The sequence below is a fragment of the Physeter macrocephalus genome, chromosome 6 (assembly GCF_002837175.3).
Source record: "Physeter macrocephalus isolate SW-GA chromosome 6, ASM283717v5, whole genome shotgun sequence".
NCBI lineage: Eukaryota > Metazoa > Chordata > Mammalia > Artiodactyla > Physeteridae > Physeter > Physeter macrocephalus.
This window is the reverse complement of record NC_041219.1, coordinates 45,451,276-45,468,519: the sequence shown is the minus strand read 5'-3', so window position 1 is coordinate 45,468,519 and position 17,244 is coordinate 45,451,276. Positions and strand designations below refer to the sequence as shown.

Below are 17,244 nucleotides of genomic sequence, written 5' to 3'. Positions count from 1 at the left end.
TAATATGTACTCAAGGTTCATTCATATTGTAGGATGTAACAGGATTTCCTGGTTTTTTAAGGGTGAATGATATTCTATTGTATGTATATACCACATTTTGTTTATCCATTCATTTATTGATGGACATTTGAGTTGTTTCCACCTTCTGGTTACTGTGAATAGTTGCTGCTATGAACATGGGTTGTATGAATAGCTCTTTGAGTCCCTGCTTTCAATTCCTTTGGATATATTCCCAGAAGTGAGATTGCTGGATCATATGGTAGTTCTTTTTTTAATTTTGAGAGGAACTACCGTACTGTTTTCCACACTGGTTGCACTATTTCAAAATCCCACCAGCAGTTGGTTCCAGGTTCTCCACATCCTTACCAACACTTGTTTTCTATAGTAGCCATCCTAATGAGGGCGAAGTGATCATTCACTGTGGTTTTGATTTGCATTTCTCTGATGATTAGTGATGTTGAGCATCTTTTCCTATGATGTTGAGCATCTTTGGAGAAATGTCTATTCAAATCTTTTGCCCATTTTTTGAGTTATTTGATTTTTTGTTGTCGTTGCACTATAAGTTTTCTTTATGTATTCTGGATATTAGTCCCTTATCAGATATATGATTGCACATATTTTCTCCCATTCTGCAGGTTGCCTTTCACTCTGTTGATATGTCCTTTGATGCTCAAAAGTTTTTAAGTTTGATATTGTGCCATTTGCATATTTTTCCTTTTTTGCCTGTGCTTTTGGTGTCATGTCCAAGAAATCATGCTGAGTTTAATGCCATGAAAGCTTTCCTCCTATGTTTTCATCTAGGAGTTGTATAGTTTTAGGTCTTTAATCCATTTAGAGTTAATTTCTGTGTGTGACGTAAGATAAGGATCCAACTTCATTCTTTTGTATGTGGAAATCCAGTTTTCCTAATACCATTTGTTGATGTGACTAGACTGTCCTTTCCCCCTCTGAATGGTCTTGGCACCCTTGTGAAGATCAGTTGACCATATACACAAAGTTTTATTTTTGAGCTGACTTGGCTTATTTTTATCTTCTTAATCCAGAGAGGAGGGTCAGTTATCCCTGTTTAGCAGCCTGTACCCAGAATTTATGGACATAGGTCTCTTTTTTTAAAAAAATGAAGATTACAATACCTTTCCTGCTTACTTTCTGGGGGTTTTTTGGGGGTTTTTGTTTGTTTGTTTGTTTTGTTTTTTTGGACTGAGGATTGCATGCAATGTTTAACATGAACAGGACTAGCTACATAATTTTCAGGGTCCAGTATAAAATGAAAATGCAGGACTCCTTGTTCACAATTTATTAAGCATTTCAAGATGGTTGACACTAAAGCATTAAACCAAGCACAAGACAGGTTACACACTCATGAAGCCCACTGTGAGTGTGAAAGCATTTAGTCAGATGTGACAAAGAGTTTTTAGTGCACAGCCCAGTGTAGTCAGTATCACCATAGTCGTTAGTACCTTAGGGGTTCATAGGAGAAAGGTCACTTTTGGCTGGGAGGTATCTCCTTATAGGAAGCAGTGCCTCTTGAGCTGAGCCTTGGCATAATTAGTAACACCTGGAGATAAGTGGTGATGGTTTCTGTATGGAGAGAATGGTAGCAAACTGAGAGAATACAGGACTGCATTTAGAACAGTGAGTTCTCTAATTTTGTGAGTGAGTGAAGTGAGTGTAGGAACATGAGCAATAAAGTTGGAGAGTTGAATAGGAGCCCAATTTTAGAAGGCTTTGGATCCTTGTCATCTGAGACTTCAGAAGCGCTAAGGAGCCATTAACCTGATATTGTGAATGTTTATGGGTTTTTTGTGTTTATCTAGTCTGTATCTAAATTAATTTATTTAAATGTTGCATGGTTAGTGTTAGTATTTTGTGGACTCACTTATTGATATATTCTTTGAAAAATTACTGATTTGGGAGCCACACAGTTGAATAATGTAAATGTCTCTTTGAAATGAAAATGATTTGATTGAAAAATAGTTACCAGGCCAGGAGCATTCATGGCCCCCAATTTTTCCTCTTCACCTATATGAGACCACTGCTGTTTTTTTATTTGGTCTCTGAGCCTTTCTTATGCTTAATACTCATTTTAGTCTCAAGTTGATTTTGATATAATGAACTTTCACTTGGACCAACTTTTTTTTTTTAATTGAGATATAATTGACATAATATTCTATTAGTTTCAGGTATACGACATAATGATTCAATATTTGTGTATAATGTGAAATGATCACCACAAGAAGTCTGGTTAACATCCGTCATCACAGATATTTACAATTTTTTTTCTTTTCTTGTGGTGAGAACTTTTAAGATCGACTCTCAGCAACTTTCAAATATGCAGTTCAGTATTATTAAGTATAGTCACCTTCTGTACATCACATCCCCATGACTGACTTATTTTATAACTGGAAGTTTGTGCCTTTTGACCACCCTCACCCCCAACCCCCGCCAGACCAACTTTCACATAAAGAGTATAACACACAGGGTTTCATTTTCTGGGGTAATAAATGAATACTTGTAGGTAGGTAACTCAGGATAGAAATCTGGAAGTCTTCATAGAGGGTGCTCTCTTACCCTCCATGTCTGCCTGGCCTTCATGAACCATCAGTCTGTCTCTTAAATATCTCTTGAAGCCATTCCCTCGTCTCCATGTCCATAGCCATTTCCCAAAATCAAGTGCCATCATCTCTCACTTGGACCATTGCTCTGTTCTGATCTCTTTGCCTCTCAAGTCTTTCTCATTAACATACTTTGCATAGTTCTGCTTCAAGTAGCCTTTCTAGAAGAATGGGTTTCAAACAGTGTCATAATTCAAAGAACTCAAGTTTGAGATTTGTTCACTTGAAAAAATATCAGAATAGATCCAACCTGTAGAGGAGGAATCTTCTTTTTTCCATAATTGCAACAAATGGCAATCTGGTATGATCTTTTATACTTGAGACCAAGTATTGGTAATACCTTGATTTTAATACTTTTTTTTTTTTTTTTTTTTTGCCCGCGCCGTGTGGCATGTGGCATGCAGGATCTTAGTTCCCCGACAAGGGATCAAACCCGTGTCCCCTGAATTGGGAGTGCGGAGTCTTATCCACTGGACCGCCAGGGAAGTCCCTTAATACTTTTTAGATAACTGTGGTTCATATGTATTTACATTTAAAAGGTTATGACTCACTGTCAGAGACTAACTCATGTAACTTCCCATGAAACTACTAGTTTATGGAATATATGATTAAGTCTTCTCCTTTTTAGGTGTCCAAAGTTGTTTGTTTGCTGTATCTGGCATCCCATTATCTACTAGGTACACACAACCCCTTGTTATTCTCTCTCACTGTGCTCTGCTCATTTTCTTTCTAACTCTTATGCACTTTATAGTTACAATAGATCCTCCCATACCTAAAACAGCTAGACTGGTATGGTAGGGCAGTTAGTTTTAAAAAGGCAATGGAAGTAGGGACTATCATAAATAGCCTACATGCCTTAAGTATTTTATTTTAACCTAAGATATGTGAATATATACTTCTCCAATATTTTGTATGGCCAAGGCATATCCACTCACTGATGGAAGTTTTGTACTTTTTTTCTTGTATAACCCATACCTGTAAATGCTTTGCCTACTGTAACAGATATGACCGACATAAGCAGGTTTGAGAAAAGACATAAATCACTCCTGGTAAGCCTAAACCCCTGTGGGATGGAAGTAGAAGAGCACGGGTACACTAGGGAGTAGCCTGCTGGCCGCAGGTGTCAGCGTGCTGTGGCATCTGTCAGTGTGTTGTAAAGGGAAAGAGGAACACAGGTTTATCTGGTGAGTCCATTATATGGAACTGGTTAAAAGAGATCCCACTGTATTAATATCATTCTAATTCACTTACATTCTGAAATGTTTTCTTGAGAGCGTGAGAAAAGAATGGAATTACGCTTGACGTACAGGGAGAACCCGTGGGTCTGTGTTGATTGTGAACATCGTCTGTTACATGTCTTGTCAGAGAAATGATTGAGAACTGCTATTCTAATATCCGAATCTGATTATGTTGTGCCCAGCTTCAAACCCTTCAGTGTCTGCCGCTTGCATGTAGGATGGAGTGGCGGCGCCCTCAGCAGAAAAGGCCCCCCTCGTACACGTGCAGGATAAGAGCCTAACATACGAGATCTGCTGTAATACTGCTTACCTCCTTCTCTTGGTCTTTTCTATTCCTGTTCTCCTGTGCCAAACTGTGATTCCTTGAATAGACCGAGCCCTTAGTAACTTCATTCCTCTACAGCTGCTGTTGTCAGTCTGAAGCAGCCTTACTGCTTTTTTTATCTTATTAACTCCTAGTCATCCTTTATTCTCATCTGAAGCCACCTCCTCTTCAGGAAGCCTACCCTGTTTCTCATGTCCACCACCCCCAAGTTTTATTCTGGGTTAGGTGCCTACCCTCTGTGCTCCAGCTCTGTGTGTACCTCTGTCTCAGTGCTTACTCTGCTAGATAACAATAGTCTGCATATTTGTCTTTATCTTTTACTAGACAGTGAACTCCTTAAGGGCAGAGACTACATTTTTTTAAATCTCTGTATCCCCAGTGCCTGATACAGAGAAGGTGCTGATTAAATGTTGAATGAATGAATTCAATTTAAAGGACCACTCCTCCTGTAATCTTCATCATTTTACTAGTTGCCCTACCAAAAGTCTTGAATTCATCCTCTTTCTCTTTGACCTCGCCTCCAGTCTGTGAGCAAATCCAATTGCCTGTTTCTTCATATGGTTTCTAGAATTCAGCCCCTTCCCGCACTACCACCTGTGTCCAAACCACCACTAAGTCTTGCCAGGATTATCTTCAAAGCCTCCTAACTGATGTCCTGCTTCCTCCTTTGTCCCCTTCAATATGTATTCAACACAGCAGCCATTGTGATCATGTTAAAACATAAGTGAGGGCTTCCCTGGTGGCGCAGTGGTTAAGAATCCACCTGCCAATGCAGGGGACGCGGGTTCGAGCCCTGGTCCGGGAAGATCCCACATGCCGCGGAGCAACTAAGCCCGTGCGCCACAACTACTGAGCCTGCGCTCTAGAGCCTGCGAGCCACAACTACTGAGCCCGCGTGCCACAACTACTGAAGCCCATGCGCCTAGAGCCCGTGCTCCACAACAAGAGAAGCCACTGCAGTGAGAAGCCGGCGCACCGCAACAAAGAGTAGCCCCCGCTCACCGCAACTAGAGAAAGCCCGCGTGCCGCAACGAAGACCCAACGCAGCCAAAAATAAATAAATAATTAAATTTAAAAAACGTAAGTGAGATTGTATTATTTCTCTGTTTAAAGGACTTCAATTGCTTCCTTTCTCACTCAGAGTAAAAGCCAGAGTCCTTACCTTGTCCTACAAAGCCCTGTGTCACCTGGCCCACCCGTCCTCTTCACTCACCTCGCTGCAAGCCTCACTGACCTCTTCTCCAGGAACACTCCTGACATGCTTCTGCCTAGGGGCCTGTGTACCTGCTGTTTCCTCTGCCTGGTTACTGCGTGGTTCACTCCCTCACCTCCTTTAAGGTCTTTACCTAAATCGCCACACTGTTGAAAATGGTGCCCCTTTCTACCCCACAAAACTTTATCCCCCTTCTCTGCTTAAATTTTCTCCTTAACCTTATCCTCTAACATACTACATATTTTACTCATTTATCCTGTCTTACACCATTAGAACATAAGCTTCAAAAGGGCAGGGATTTTCATTTTTTATTTACTTCTGTATCATCAGCACCTACTTAGCACATACTAGACACACAATATGTATTTGATGAGCAGACCATGGATGACTGACTTGCAGGTCATAAACATTTACTTATCCTAAGGTACACATAAAGTTATTTAAGAATTGCTAATTCATACCTCAGATAAAAAAACACTTATTAGCTAGTTTTATATGTTTCCAGTTGCTTTAAGAAGGTAGATTTAATATCAGTAAAAATAAAATTTCTAACATCTCTTGTAAAAAATAGGCTATTGGGGTGAGAATGAATTCCTATCTTTTGAGATTTTCAAAAATAAAGTGAATAATCACCTGGTGATTGGATTAGATCAGTGGATCCACAGGGAACATATGACCATGTCTGGAGACATTTTTGGTTGTCACAACTGGAGGATGCTACTGGCATCTAGTGGTAGAAGGCCAGGGATACTGCTAAACATCCTACACAATTGCACCCCTGCCCTGCCCCAAACTTATAATTATCCAGCCCCAGATGTCAATAGTGTCACAGTTGAGAGACCCTTGATCAAATGAATTTTATAGTCCTTTATAATTCTGTGATTCTCCGATTATAGGTCCTCTCTTTTTCTGAAGGTAGGGAATTCCTTGGAAATCACTTTTGCGAGTTTTCAACTCCTCATAACATGTTTTTAAATCTTAATGCTTACCGCATTTTTACAATAATTAAAACAGCTTTTTCTCTTCCTGCTGTGAACCCTGTCATTGTGTTACAGTCACTGTAGGAATGAGTTTCATTATCGCCGGGGAGAACTAGGAGCAGTATTATTGTTACTCCACTTCTTCTAGGAACTTAGAGAGTTATTACTATTTATTTTATTTTCACAGAAGAAAGCCCAAATAGCTTAATACCCTGGGGAAGAATTTGAGAGCAGAACCTTACAGATAACTTAAATGAAGATGATACTTGCCATTTTTATGAAATTGGAATTTTTATCAATAACTCTTTTCGAATGCCAATGGTGTTATCACTGTTGTGACAGTTGAAATTAATTTCCTGTCCTTAGGCCTTAAATCTGGTAAGGCAGGTTTGTTCCTGTAGTGTATCAAGTTGCATTGCTTTGTAAGGAGCCAAGCACTTAGATTTATGACCCTGATCTGCCATTTTCTTATCTCAGTGGTCATTGCACGTGTTCCCCGGAAGTGCACCCAGTTAGCATTCTCCATTTTTGTTTTCTGTCCTTAACTCAGGAGACTTACTACTAATAAAACTTTGTTTTTAATATTTCAGAAGTAAATAGCTGTGTTTCAATTATCCTTGAATCAGTGAGTGATTTTAGTGAGTGTGTTCAGTTACTGTTCTTCATCTTTTAATTTTGGTTCTGTTTTCTTATAAATGATTTTCTATGAAGAAAGAAAATAGAATCACTTGAATTGGAAGAAAAACAATTTCCTGTTCTTAAGTAGGTAAGGTATTAATATTCCCATCTTAGAGCTGAAGTAACAGCTATGGCTTGGAACTGGCAGAAGAATTTTCTACACATAAATGATCAGACAGCTTTCTCTATCCTGCAGCCATATCCATCGTGCTTTAGTCAGAGTCAGAATCACTCATCATGTTCGTTTGCAGCTTGTTTTTCCTCCGTGGAATGCTGTCCTTTGCTTGATTATATAGGTTGCAAGTTTTTAGTAAAGTTTGGATCCTCAGGTATTTTCCCAGAACTCATAAAATGATAGTGGTTAAAAAAATACCTCTCCATCTATTTTGGCTTAGAGGATTAAAGAACTTCTCAGATAAAAAGCTTTGAAATACAAAATGTTCTTACACGGACTTTATATTCTCTTCTTTAAATGATGTGATGCATTTTTGTACTTGACAATGTCCTTAGAATCCTCTCCATCTTTCAGCCTGTGTTAATAATGGGGATATGTAAGCAGAATTTTAAATAGTGGCTAAATCTTAATCTTTGCTGCATTACCTCTGAAATGTTTTGTGTGTGCCTACCTCTTGAATAGAACATGAAGGGAATTTTGATTTCCAAAGAATTTATTTAATGGGCAACCTATTTCATTTGTTTAGAAAGGTATGTACACTGTGCCTGTCTACAGTATCCACAGAGGCTTGTGATCTCTGGTTCTGAGCTCTCCTGTCTTTATCTTAAAAAAAAAAAAAAAAAAAGCGGTAGACTGCTCAGTAGCACTTTCTAGTCTGATTTTTCTGGCTGTTGATTTTTTTTGGTTAAGTGATGTGTACATTATATTGAATAGAAATACATTATAAAGTCTGGGCAAATGGGCGTGTATTGATAGTCTTCTATCTTGGCCTCTTGGGCACTGGTGCTTTTGTAAAATGAGACTAGCAAGAATCTCTAGTTAAGACTTTTTCAGATTATGATCAATGCCTCAAGTGACAATGTATGAATGTATTGAGTCATAACTAAAGATGACTCCTTTGTGTTATGTGAAAAAAATAAAACAAACACAACTCATAAAATTATTTGATAATGCCTTTTGTTTTGAGAAATGTGTTCTCACAATGTTTCTAAGAGAGAGGTGCCAAAACAGCTTACTTTTGCAACTGCATTCAGCTAATGAATATTTAGAATTTGAATTTCCTGGTGTTTTCACCAAGCTTAGCCTTGGTGTTTTCTATATATAGTATGTTTTGAGATTCCTTAAATCAAAACATTCTTAATCCTGTTGTATTTAAATGGCTTTTAGTAAAAGAAGATTTCTCTTCCTTATAATTGTGCCTCTTGGTTCTTCAGAGTATGGCTAGAGCCAGATAGCTTGATATGCCATTGTTTGCTGAGTTTGCTCATTAGTTTACTTGTTAAGTATTTATTTAACAAAATTTATAAAGTATATACTGTGTATCAGGCACTTTGTTACAAGTCTGTCTGGTATTTTTCTCTAATCATTTCAGGACTGATGAGGAATATTTTAATAACTCAAGGTGGTGTTAAATTGGGATCATGTGTTTTCAAAAAAGAAGCACCTGGCTCATTATATTGTTCCACTCTGAGGCCACCTTGGGCGGCCAAGATCCCCATCCTTAAACTTGTAAGGATTATGATGCTTGTGAAACTGTTTCAGGTGTTTTTGTGATGATTCATAACTACTGCTTGCTGCCTGCCTGTCCTAATTCCCCAAGTGATGAAGAAGTCTTCTGTGAGCCTCCAGTCCCTGTTGAAGCACTTTCAAATGTCACACTTTCTCTCACTTATTGTACTAGATCCATACTCACTTAAAACCATGTGAGCTACTTACGTGAGAGTTGTAAATTGTGTGTTTTATGTGATATTGTCATGGACTTATTTAGCATGTGATCAACAAGTCACTTCCCTGTCTTAAAGCTGTTTTTAAAAACTGTGCTTAAAACTATATCAAAATTGCTACTTTGGTGGTTATATAAATTGACAAACAGATTGCCTCCTATTATACAAATGGAGGAAACTCAGTACTCTCTTCATGTGGAGAAGTACTGCTACCAGCCATTGTGCTATCAGCAAGGCTTCTGAATTGCTTCTAACAGTAGTGGCTTGTGTTGTACCCTGGCACAAAGGGACACCTTACCTTAGGTCTCCTAGTAGGTCAGTGGCAGAAGTATAACTGAAACATTGGTGTGTAGCTTTACCATAAGACAGCAAAGCTTAAAAGGTTACATTTTGCTTTCCCTTTGTCTCTCCCCCTTTCTTTTTAAAGGAGTGGTGAATGTGCTGCTAACAACTCCACTCTGGGTAGTAAACACCAGACTGAAGCTGCAAGGGGCAAAATTTAGGAATGAAGACATTGTACCAACCAACTACAGTGGTATTATTGGTGAGTGTCTCTTGGGTGAGTTCCTTTTTAAAGATTTTCTTTTCTCTTTGTATCTGGAATTTATCGCCATGATAATGCTACAACCTCAAATCTCAGTGCCCAACAGTAAGTATTTGTTCAGCTCATGTGTCTCTGGATTGACAGGGATTTGACTCATCTAGGCTGACTCCAGCCTAGGAGTCTCAGCTCCATGTGTCTCTCTTCCTTTTCCTGGGACCAACCTGAGCATATTCTTCTCTTGGTGATGGCAAAAGCACAAGAGGACATGCCCAATCATACAAGCATATTTCAAGCCCCTGTTTGCATTTTGTCTGCTAACATCCTCTTGGCCAAAGCACAACCAATGGCCAAGCCCCAAGATAAGGGGTAGAGAAATATACCCATGGAGTATATCCCATGGAGTATAGGTGGGAGGGGATGAATATTTCTGAAGAGCAATCTGCTACTTTTTTTCCCTAGTGTTTTCTTTAGATAAAGATACCAGATTAGCATCTGATATCTTTGAGCTTCTGCTTTTTAATAGTATTACATTGCCAGGTTCTCCTTTCCCATGCTTCCATCTTTGTAATGAGAACAGTGGTTTTCTTATAAAGCAATCCTATAAAATGGACTCCAGAGAACTAGCTAATCTTTTTTTTATAAATTTATTTATTTATTTATTTTGGCTGCATTGGGTCTTCGTTGCTGCGCATGGACTTTCTCTAGTTGTAGCAAGCAGGGGCTACTCGTTGTTGCGGTACGCGGGCTTCTCATTGTGGTGGCTTCTCTTGTTGTGGAGCACGGGCTCCAGGCACGTGGGCTTCAAGAGCTGTGGCACGCGGGCTCCAGAGCGCAGGCTCAGTAGCTGTGGTACACGGGCCTAGTTGCGCCGCAGCATGTGGGATCCTCCCGGACTAGGGCTCGAACCTATGTCCCCTGCGTGGGCAGGCAGATTCCCAATCACTGCGCCACCAGGGAAGTCACCTCTAATCTTTTTCTGTACTGACCTTTGTTGTGAAACACATGGGCTATCAGTTCACAATTCTGTGTAGTACAGAGTTCCCAGTGGTGGTGATGATTACTTAGGAAAACTTGACGTGCTAACCCCAGATTTGTCAGGAAGGGTTGCCTATGAGTGAAATTGGTCTCTCAATAACTTGGTGATGGTCAGTATCTGATGATTATTCAAAATTAGTTAACTGATTAACTTGTCATTGCAAGAAGGAAATCTTGATAGAATCAGTATGATAGAATACTGATAGAATCAGGTTTGTGTTCTGGGTACATTGTCTTCTCTAGTTAGGGGATTGTCATCAAAGGTCCTTGATTTCTTGCTCAGATGCTTTTCACCAGATCATTCGCGATGAAGGAATCCTGGCTTTATGGAATGGCACATTTCCCTCCTTGCTGTTGGTCTTCAATCCTGCCATCCAATTCATGTTCTATGAAGGTTTAAAACGGCAGCTTTTAAAGAAACGAATGAAGGTAAGCCCTGATTCTGAAAGCAGCAGACAATCCCTGACACCTTCTTGCTGTTTAGATTGATGCAGTTTGTTCTTCCTTTGCTTTCCAGCTTTCTTCTTTGGACGTGTTCATCATTGGTGCAATAGCCAAAGCAATTGCCACCACGGTCACCTATCCTCTGCAGACAGTACAGTCAATTCTGAGGGTGAGTGGCAGGGTTCTCCCTGCATTTAGTCAAACAACATTCTAAAATACGTGGTTTCCCTGTTTGAAGCAATGTTAATAAAGCAATACAGTAGTCCGGAGCATTCCTCATCCATTTTTTCCATTATTTGATATTTTGCTAACCAGGCTGGCTGTCAGTTGGTTTCCTATCTGGTTTGGAACGAAGTTTACATTTGTGGTTTCTTTGGTAACATGCTGTCTCAGAAAACCCAAATATGGAAGACGTTCTTTATTCTTATCTATTTATTTATTTATTTAAAATAATTTATTTATTTATTTATGGCTGTGTTGGGTCTTCGTTCCTGCTTGTGGGCTTTGTCTAGCTGCAGTTAGCGGGGGCTACTTGTTGTTGCAGCGCGCGGGCTTCTCATTGCAGCGGCTTCTCGTTGCAGAGCACGGGCTCTACGCATGTGGGCTTCAGTAGTTGTGTCTCGCGGGCTCTAGAGCGCAGGCTCAGTAGTTGTGGTGCACGGGCTTAGTTGCTCCACGGCATGTGGGATCTTCCCTGACTAGGGCTCGTACCCGTTTCCCCTGCATTAGCAGGCGGATTCTTAACCACTGTGCCACCAGGGAAGTCCCAGAAGTTCTTTAAAGACCTCAGGAAAATATAAGTTTGCTTACTTCACATTCAAGTTGATTTGCTTGGTGCCCAGGGTGGATTATCCTTTACAAAATCAGAGATTCATTCAGGAGGAATGAATGATTTAGCTTTTCTGAAGCACTTTCAAATTTGTAGCTTTTCATTCATTCAGTTATTTATTCACTGAAATATTTTTTTAAGCACCCACTCTGTGTGAGGAACTGGGTACACACGGTGAAAAAAAGCCATAGTCCCTGCCCTTATGGAGGTAACGGAGGAGAGAATGAACATGTAAATAAGCAAAATAAATAGGTAATTGCAAATTGAGGAAAGAGCTATAAAGGAAGTGAACAGCATTCTATGATTTAGTGGAGAGGGGCATGGTGGGGGTCTTCTCAGGTGGCATGATTGGAGATGGGCTCCTCTGAGGAGCCATATGTAAATCAAAACTTAAAGGAAGGTAAGGATCCAGCTGTGCAAAGAGCAGAAGAAAGCATTCCAGGTAGAGGGAACATGATGTACCGAGAGCTTGGTGAATCCTAGGAACTGAAAGGAGGCCATTGTGGCTGGAGGTGGCTCAGGAGGAGATTAGAAAAGGAGCAGGGAGCCTATAGGTAAGGACAAGATTTTATTCTCTCTGCAGTGGGAAACCTTTGCAGGGCTTTAGACTGGAGAGTAATGTGATCTTATTTACAATTCGAGAAGATTACTGTGACTTTTCAGTGGTGAATTGGTCAGAAGGCTAAGAGAAAAGGAGGTTGTCAGGTTAGGAGGCTATTTCGGTCATACAGGTAAGATGTGAGGGTGGCCTGGACTATGGTGGTAGCAGGGAGGAGAGATTCAAGGTCTGTTTGGGAGAAAAAATTCAAAGGACTTACTGATGGGTAAAATGAAGGTGGAAGTGAAAGTATTTTAGTTCAAAAAGATTATTCCCTTCTGTTAAAAGTATTTTTACTAATGTACTATTTTTAAATTGGTACTTAATATAAAGAAATTCAGTAGCAGTCAAATAAGTGTATTTTGACACTTGTAATAGAAACAATGTGAAGAGCTCAGATTGCAGAGATTCTAATTAATTAGTGTTTATCATAACTTCTTAAAGGATTGGAAGCCATACCATCAATATCTAAATCTTCATCATGGGCATGGCCCAGGGAAGCCCGGCTTTTTCTTTTGAGGTAGAATTTTCCCCATGATTCTCTGTAAAATGAAAATTCTCATGCTTGCTTCATTGAAAAAATATTTCTTATTTTCACTTATTTCATTGAAATATTTTATATATTTCATTGAAATAAGAGGATTAATTAAATCTAAATACTGGGCTTCCCTGGTGGCGTAGTGGTTGGGAGTCCGCCTGCCGATGCAGGGGACACGGGTTTGTGCCCCGGTCCGGGAGGGTCCCACGTGCCACGGAGTGGCTGGGCCTGTGAGCCATGGCTGCTGGGCCTACGCGTCCGGAGCCTGTGCTCCACGAAGGGAGGGGCCACAGCAGTAAGAGGCCTGCGTACCGCACAAAAAAAAATCTAAATACTAATGGATATTTTTATTACCATATGCTGTAACATGTTACTCCAACATAATTTCCTCTGCAAGCGCAAATTGAGATAAAGAAAGCGGTAGCAAGCAGTAATTATTTATCTTTTTTTCTTCTTCCCCAGTTTGGACATCACAGACTGAACCCAGAAAACAGAACACTGGGGAGTCTTCGGAACATTCTCTATCTTCTTCACCAACGAGTAAGGTGAGCTTTGTAGATGGTTCACATTCTGTCCTCTCTTTTATTAAAAAAAAAAAAAATTATTTTATTTATTTATTTTTGTCTGTGTTGGGTCTTCTTTGCTGCTCGCGGGCTTTCTCTAGTTGCGGTGAGTGGGGGCTACTCTTGGTTACGGTGCACAGGCTTCTCATTGTGGTGGCTTCTCTCGTTGCGGAGCACGGGCTCTAGGCGTGTGGGCTTCAGTAGTTGTGTCACGCGGGCTCAGTAGTTGTGGCTCACAGGCTCCAGAACGCAGGCTCAGTAGTTGTGGAGCACGGGCTTAGTTGCTTTGCGGCATGTGGGATCTTCCCGGACCAGGGCTCGAACCCGTGTCCCCTGCATTGGCAGGCGGATTCTTAACCACTGTGCCACCAGGGAAGCCGTCTGTCCTCTCTTTTAACAGCCCTCTCTGCCAAGAAGTGGTTGGATTTGCTTACCTTGCACTTCTGCCTTGGCAGTGGCAGCCTAGAAACCTCTCCCTTGCCTGCTGTGCTCAGACATTTCTGACTTTAGGGGCTAAGTGAGATATGACAGCATTTTTGGAAATTATGGAAAAGTTTAGGTCCTTATTCTTTGTTAGTTACAAAGATTCAGTACTCCTTTAGAAAGGGAATCCTCCTATGAAATCCTGCCATTTGCAACAACATGGGTGGACCTTGAAGGTATTATGAAGTAAGTCAGGCAGAGAAAGACAAACGTGATTTCACTCATATGTGGAATCTAAAAACAAACAAACAGACTCACAGATGCACAGAACAGACTAGTGGTTACCAGAGAGGAAGAGGGTTCAAGGGTGGGCAAAATGGGTGAAAGGAGTCAGCTGTACAGTAATGGATGGTTACTGGACTTGTGGTGGTGATCACTGTGTAGTGTATACAGATGTCAAATTATAATGCTGTATACCTGAAACATATAATTTTTAAAAAGAGAGAGAGCCCTCCTGTAATCTAATCTAGAGACCACTCTGCTGAGTAGTCCTCCATCGATGACCTATCCTATGACCTCTCATAGATAGAAATAAGCAGCTATTAGAGAGCAGCAGTCATAGCCGGAAAGGGAGGGAAGAGTAGGAGGAGTTACAACAATTATCATCATAATGATGACAACAGTGATGATGATGATGAGAGCAGCTAACCCTGTTGAGTGTTTGCTGTGTGGCAGACACTAAGCCAGACGCTCTACCTGGGTAATCTCACTTACTCCTAACAACAGTCCTATGAGGCAGGTACTGTCGTCATTTCCCCCTTTCATTTAAAGAAACTGACCCCTAGGGAAGTCAAAAAGATCAGCACCTTTGAAGCAAAAGCTGCTGTAACTTTATTACTGTTTCTAGATGTAAGATATTTTTTAATAAATTTATTATAAAGATAGAATATACTTGGGATAAAAAATAAAATCAAAGATAAAGAATTGGTATAAAGTAAAAAATAAATGCTGACCATACCAAGTGTTAGCAAGAATGTGAAGTGACCAGAACTTTCCTATGCTGGTGGGAATTTAGAATGGCACAACCACTTTGGAACGCAATTTGGCATTTTCTGGTAAAGCTAAACATACACCTCCCATAGACCCAGCCATTCCTCTTCAAGGTCTTTACCCAAGACAAATGAAATGCGTCTACACAAAGACCTGTGCATAAATGTTAATGACAGCTTTATTTGTGAGCGTCAAAAACTGGAAACACCCCAAATGTCCATCATCAGATGAGTAGATACAAGTTGTGGTATACCTATACAGTGGAATACTATTCAGAGAGGAAAAAGAAGTAATTACTGATACATGCAAAAACGTGGATGGATCTCAAAATAATTTTTCTGAGTAAAAGAGGTCAGTATGAAAAAGATTTCATACTGTATGATTCCACTTATATAAAACTTTGAAAATGAAAATAATCTACAGTGACAGAAAACATATTAGTGGTTGCTTAGGGCCAGAGTAGGTGGAGGGAGAGTGACTGCAAAGGGATATAAGGATACTTTTTCAGGTCATTGATATGTTCACTACCTTGAATGTGGTGATTGTTTCATGGGTGTACCCATCAGTCAAAACTCATCAAATTGAAGTCATTTAAACTTCAATAAAGCTACAAATATGTGCACACCTACTGTGTTTTCTCTCCTATCTCTTTACCAAGAGTTAGTCACTGTTAACAAAAAGTGCATGTATTTCCAGAATACTGTATAAAACATATATTTTGGGTATTCATTTTTATACAAATGGAATCATATGGTAATACTGTTTTGTACCTTGTCTTTTTGTAAAAACGGTACAAACAATCCTTCACATCAATATCTGTACATTTATCTAGTTTTTTTAAATGACTGCGTTTTTTGTTACATAATATGCCATAATTTATTGACCAATACACTTATGATAAATATTTAGTTTGTTTCCAGTTTTTTGCCTTTACAAACATTGACAAATGAATAGTCCATAAATTTAGCTTTATATACCTCAGTTATTATAATTGTAGAGAAAATTCCTTGAAGTGGAATTACTTAAGAAGTTTGAACATACAGAATTTTGATAGGTATTGCCATGTTGACCCAAAAAGATGATACCCATTTCCATTTCTACCAGCATTGTGAGAGTTAAGAAAGATGTAGTTAAGAAAGTTAAGAAGGTAGTGTCAACAGGAAATCTTTAGAGTTATATAGTTTTGAAATTCAGCATGTTTTTACATCTTTCATCTTGTTTGGTTCTCACTCAGCCTGTGCGTGTGGAAGGGTGACTATATTCCCATTTTTACAGATCGGGAAGCAGGTTTAGAGAAAGTGACTTGCCCAACACCAGACAGATGCAGGCAGAACCAGATGTTCAAACTCATACGCTCAGTAAGCACTCAGGAACCATTGAATGTATGTTCATCCACTAGAACGTTCTACAATGATGGAAATACCTGTTCTGTTCAGTAGGGTTGCCACCAACCACGTGTGGCTGTTAAGCACTTGAAATACTGCCAGTACAATTGAGAAACTGAATTTTAAATTTTATTTAAATTTAAATGACCACGTGTGGCTAGTAGCTGCCATATCGGACAGTGCAGTATACCATGCCAGGCCTCTCCAAACTTTTGATTGATTAAGAACACCTGAAGTGTTATCAAAATACAGATTCATGCCTCCCCTCTGGAGCGGGGCCTGGCACTCTTCATTTCTAAACAGACCCTGGCGATTCTGATGTGAGTGGATGTAAAGAAAATCGACACTACTGTGTATCTTGCCTTTACTACTGACACAGAGCACTTCACTTCTGGCACTTCCGGTCACCAGACGTTGCGTGGGGCGTTCCCCGCACTAGGCAGTTCTGTGTGATACGAGCCGGGCGTCCCGTGATTTAACTCCGTTCTGGTGCTGCGTACCCGGGGATAGCATTAGATCCCACAGGTTAAGGAAGGGCTCAGTCCTAGGATGCTGACCCTCACTTCAGATGACAGTCACAGGTAGTCGGTCCCCAGGTTACACAAAACTTCTGTCTGACTTGGCTACGAATTGGAGTTTGCCATGACCTCCTCCCGCCTTGGGTATGATTGTTTGCTAGAGCAGCTCACAGAACTCAGGGAAAGGGAAACACGTACGTTTACCAGTTTATTAAAGAATAGAGATGAGAGCTTCCCTGGTGGCGCAGTGGTTGAGAGTCCGCCTGCCGATGCAGGGGACGCGGGTTCGTGCCCCGGTCCGGGAAGATCCCACGTGCCGCGGAGCGGCTGGGCCCGTGAGCCATGGCTGCTGAGCCTGTGCGTCCGGAG

At 40.3% G+C, this 17,244-nt stretch overlaps 1 protein-coding gene across 3 annotated transcripts in view; it reads left to right on the top strand.

The window, feature by feature from the left end:
- Nucleotides 1–17,244, top strand: part of SLC25A17 (solute carrier family 25 member 17) — a 50,776-nt gene that overhangs the window by 30,385 nt on the left and 3,147 nt on the right. For all 3 annotated transcript variants that reach the window (XM_007099924.4, XM_024127319.3, XM_007099925.4), the window contains exons 5-8: nt 9,376–9,492; nt 10,811–10,956; nt 11,045–11,140; nt 13,399–13,481. In XM_007099924.4, coding sequence (XP_007099986.2) covers nt 9,376–9,492; nt 10,811–10,956; nt 11,045–11,140; nt 13,399–13,481 — 442 coding nt within the window. The remainder of the gene's footprint in view (nt 1–9,375; nt 9,493–10,810; nt 10,957–11,044; nt 11,141–13,398; nt 13,482–17,244) is intronic.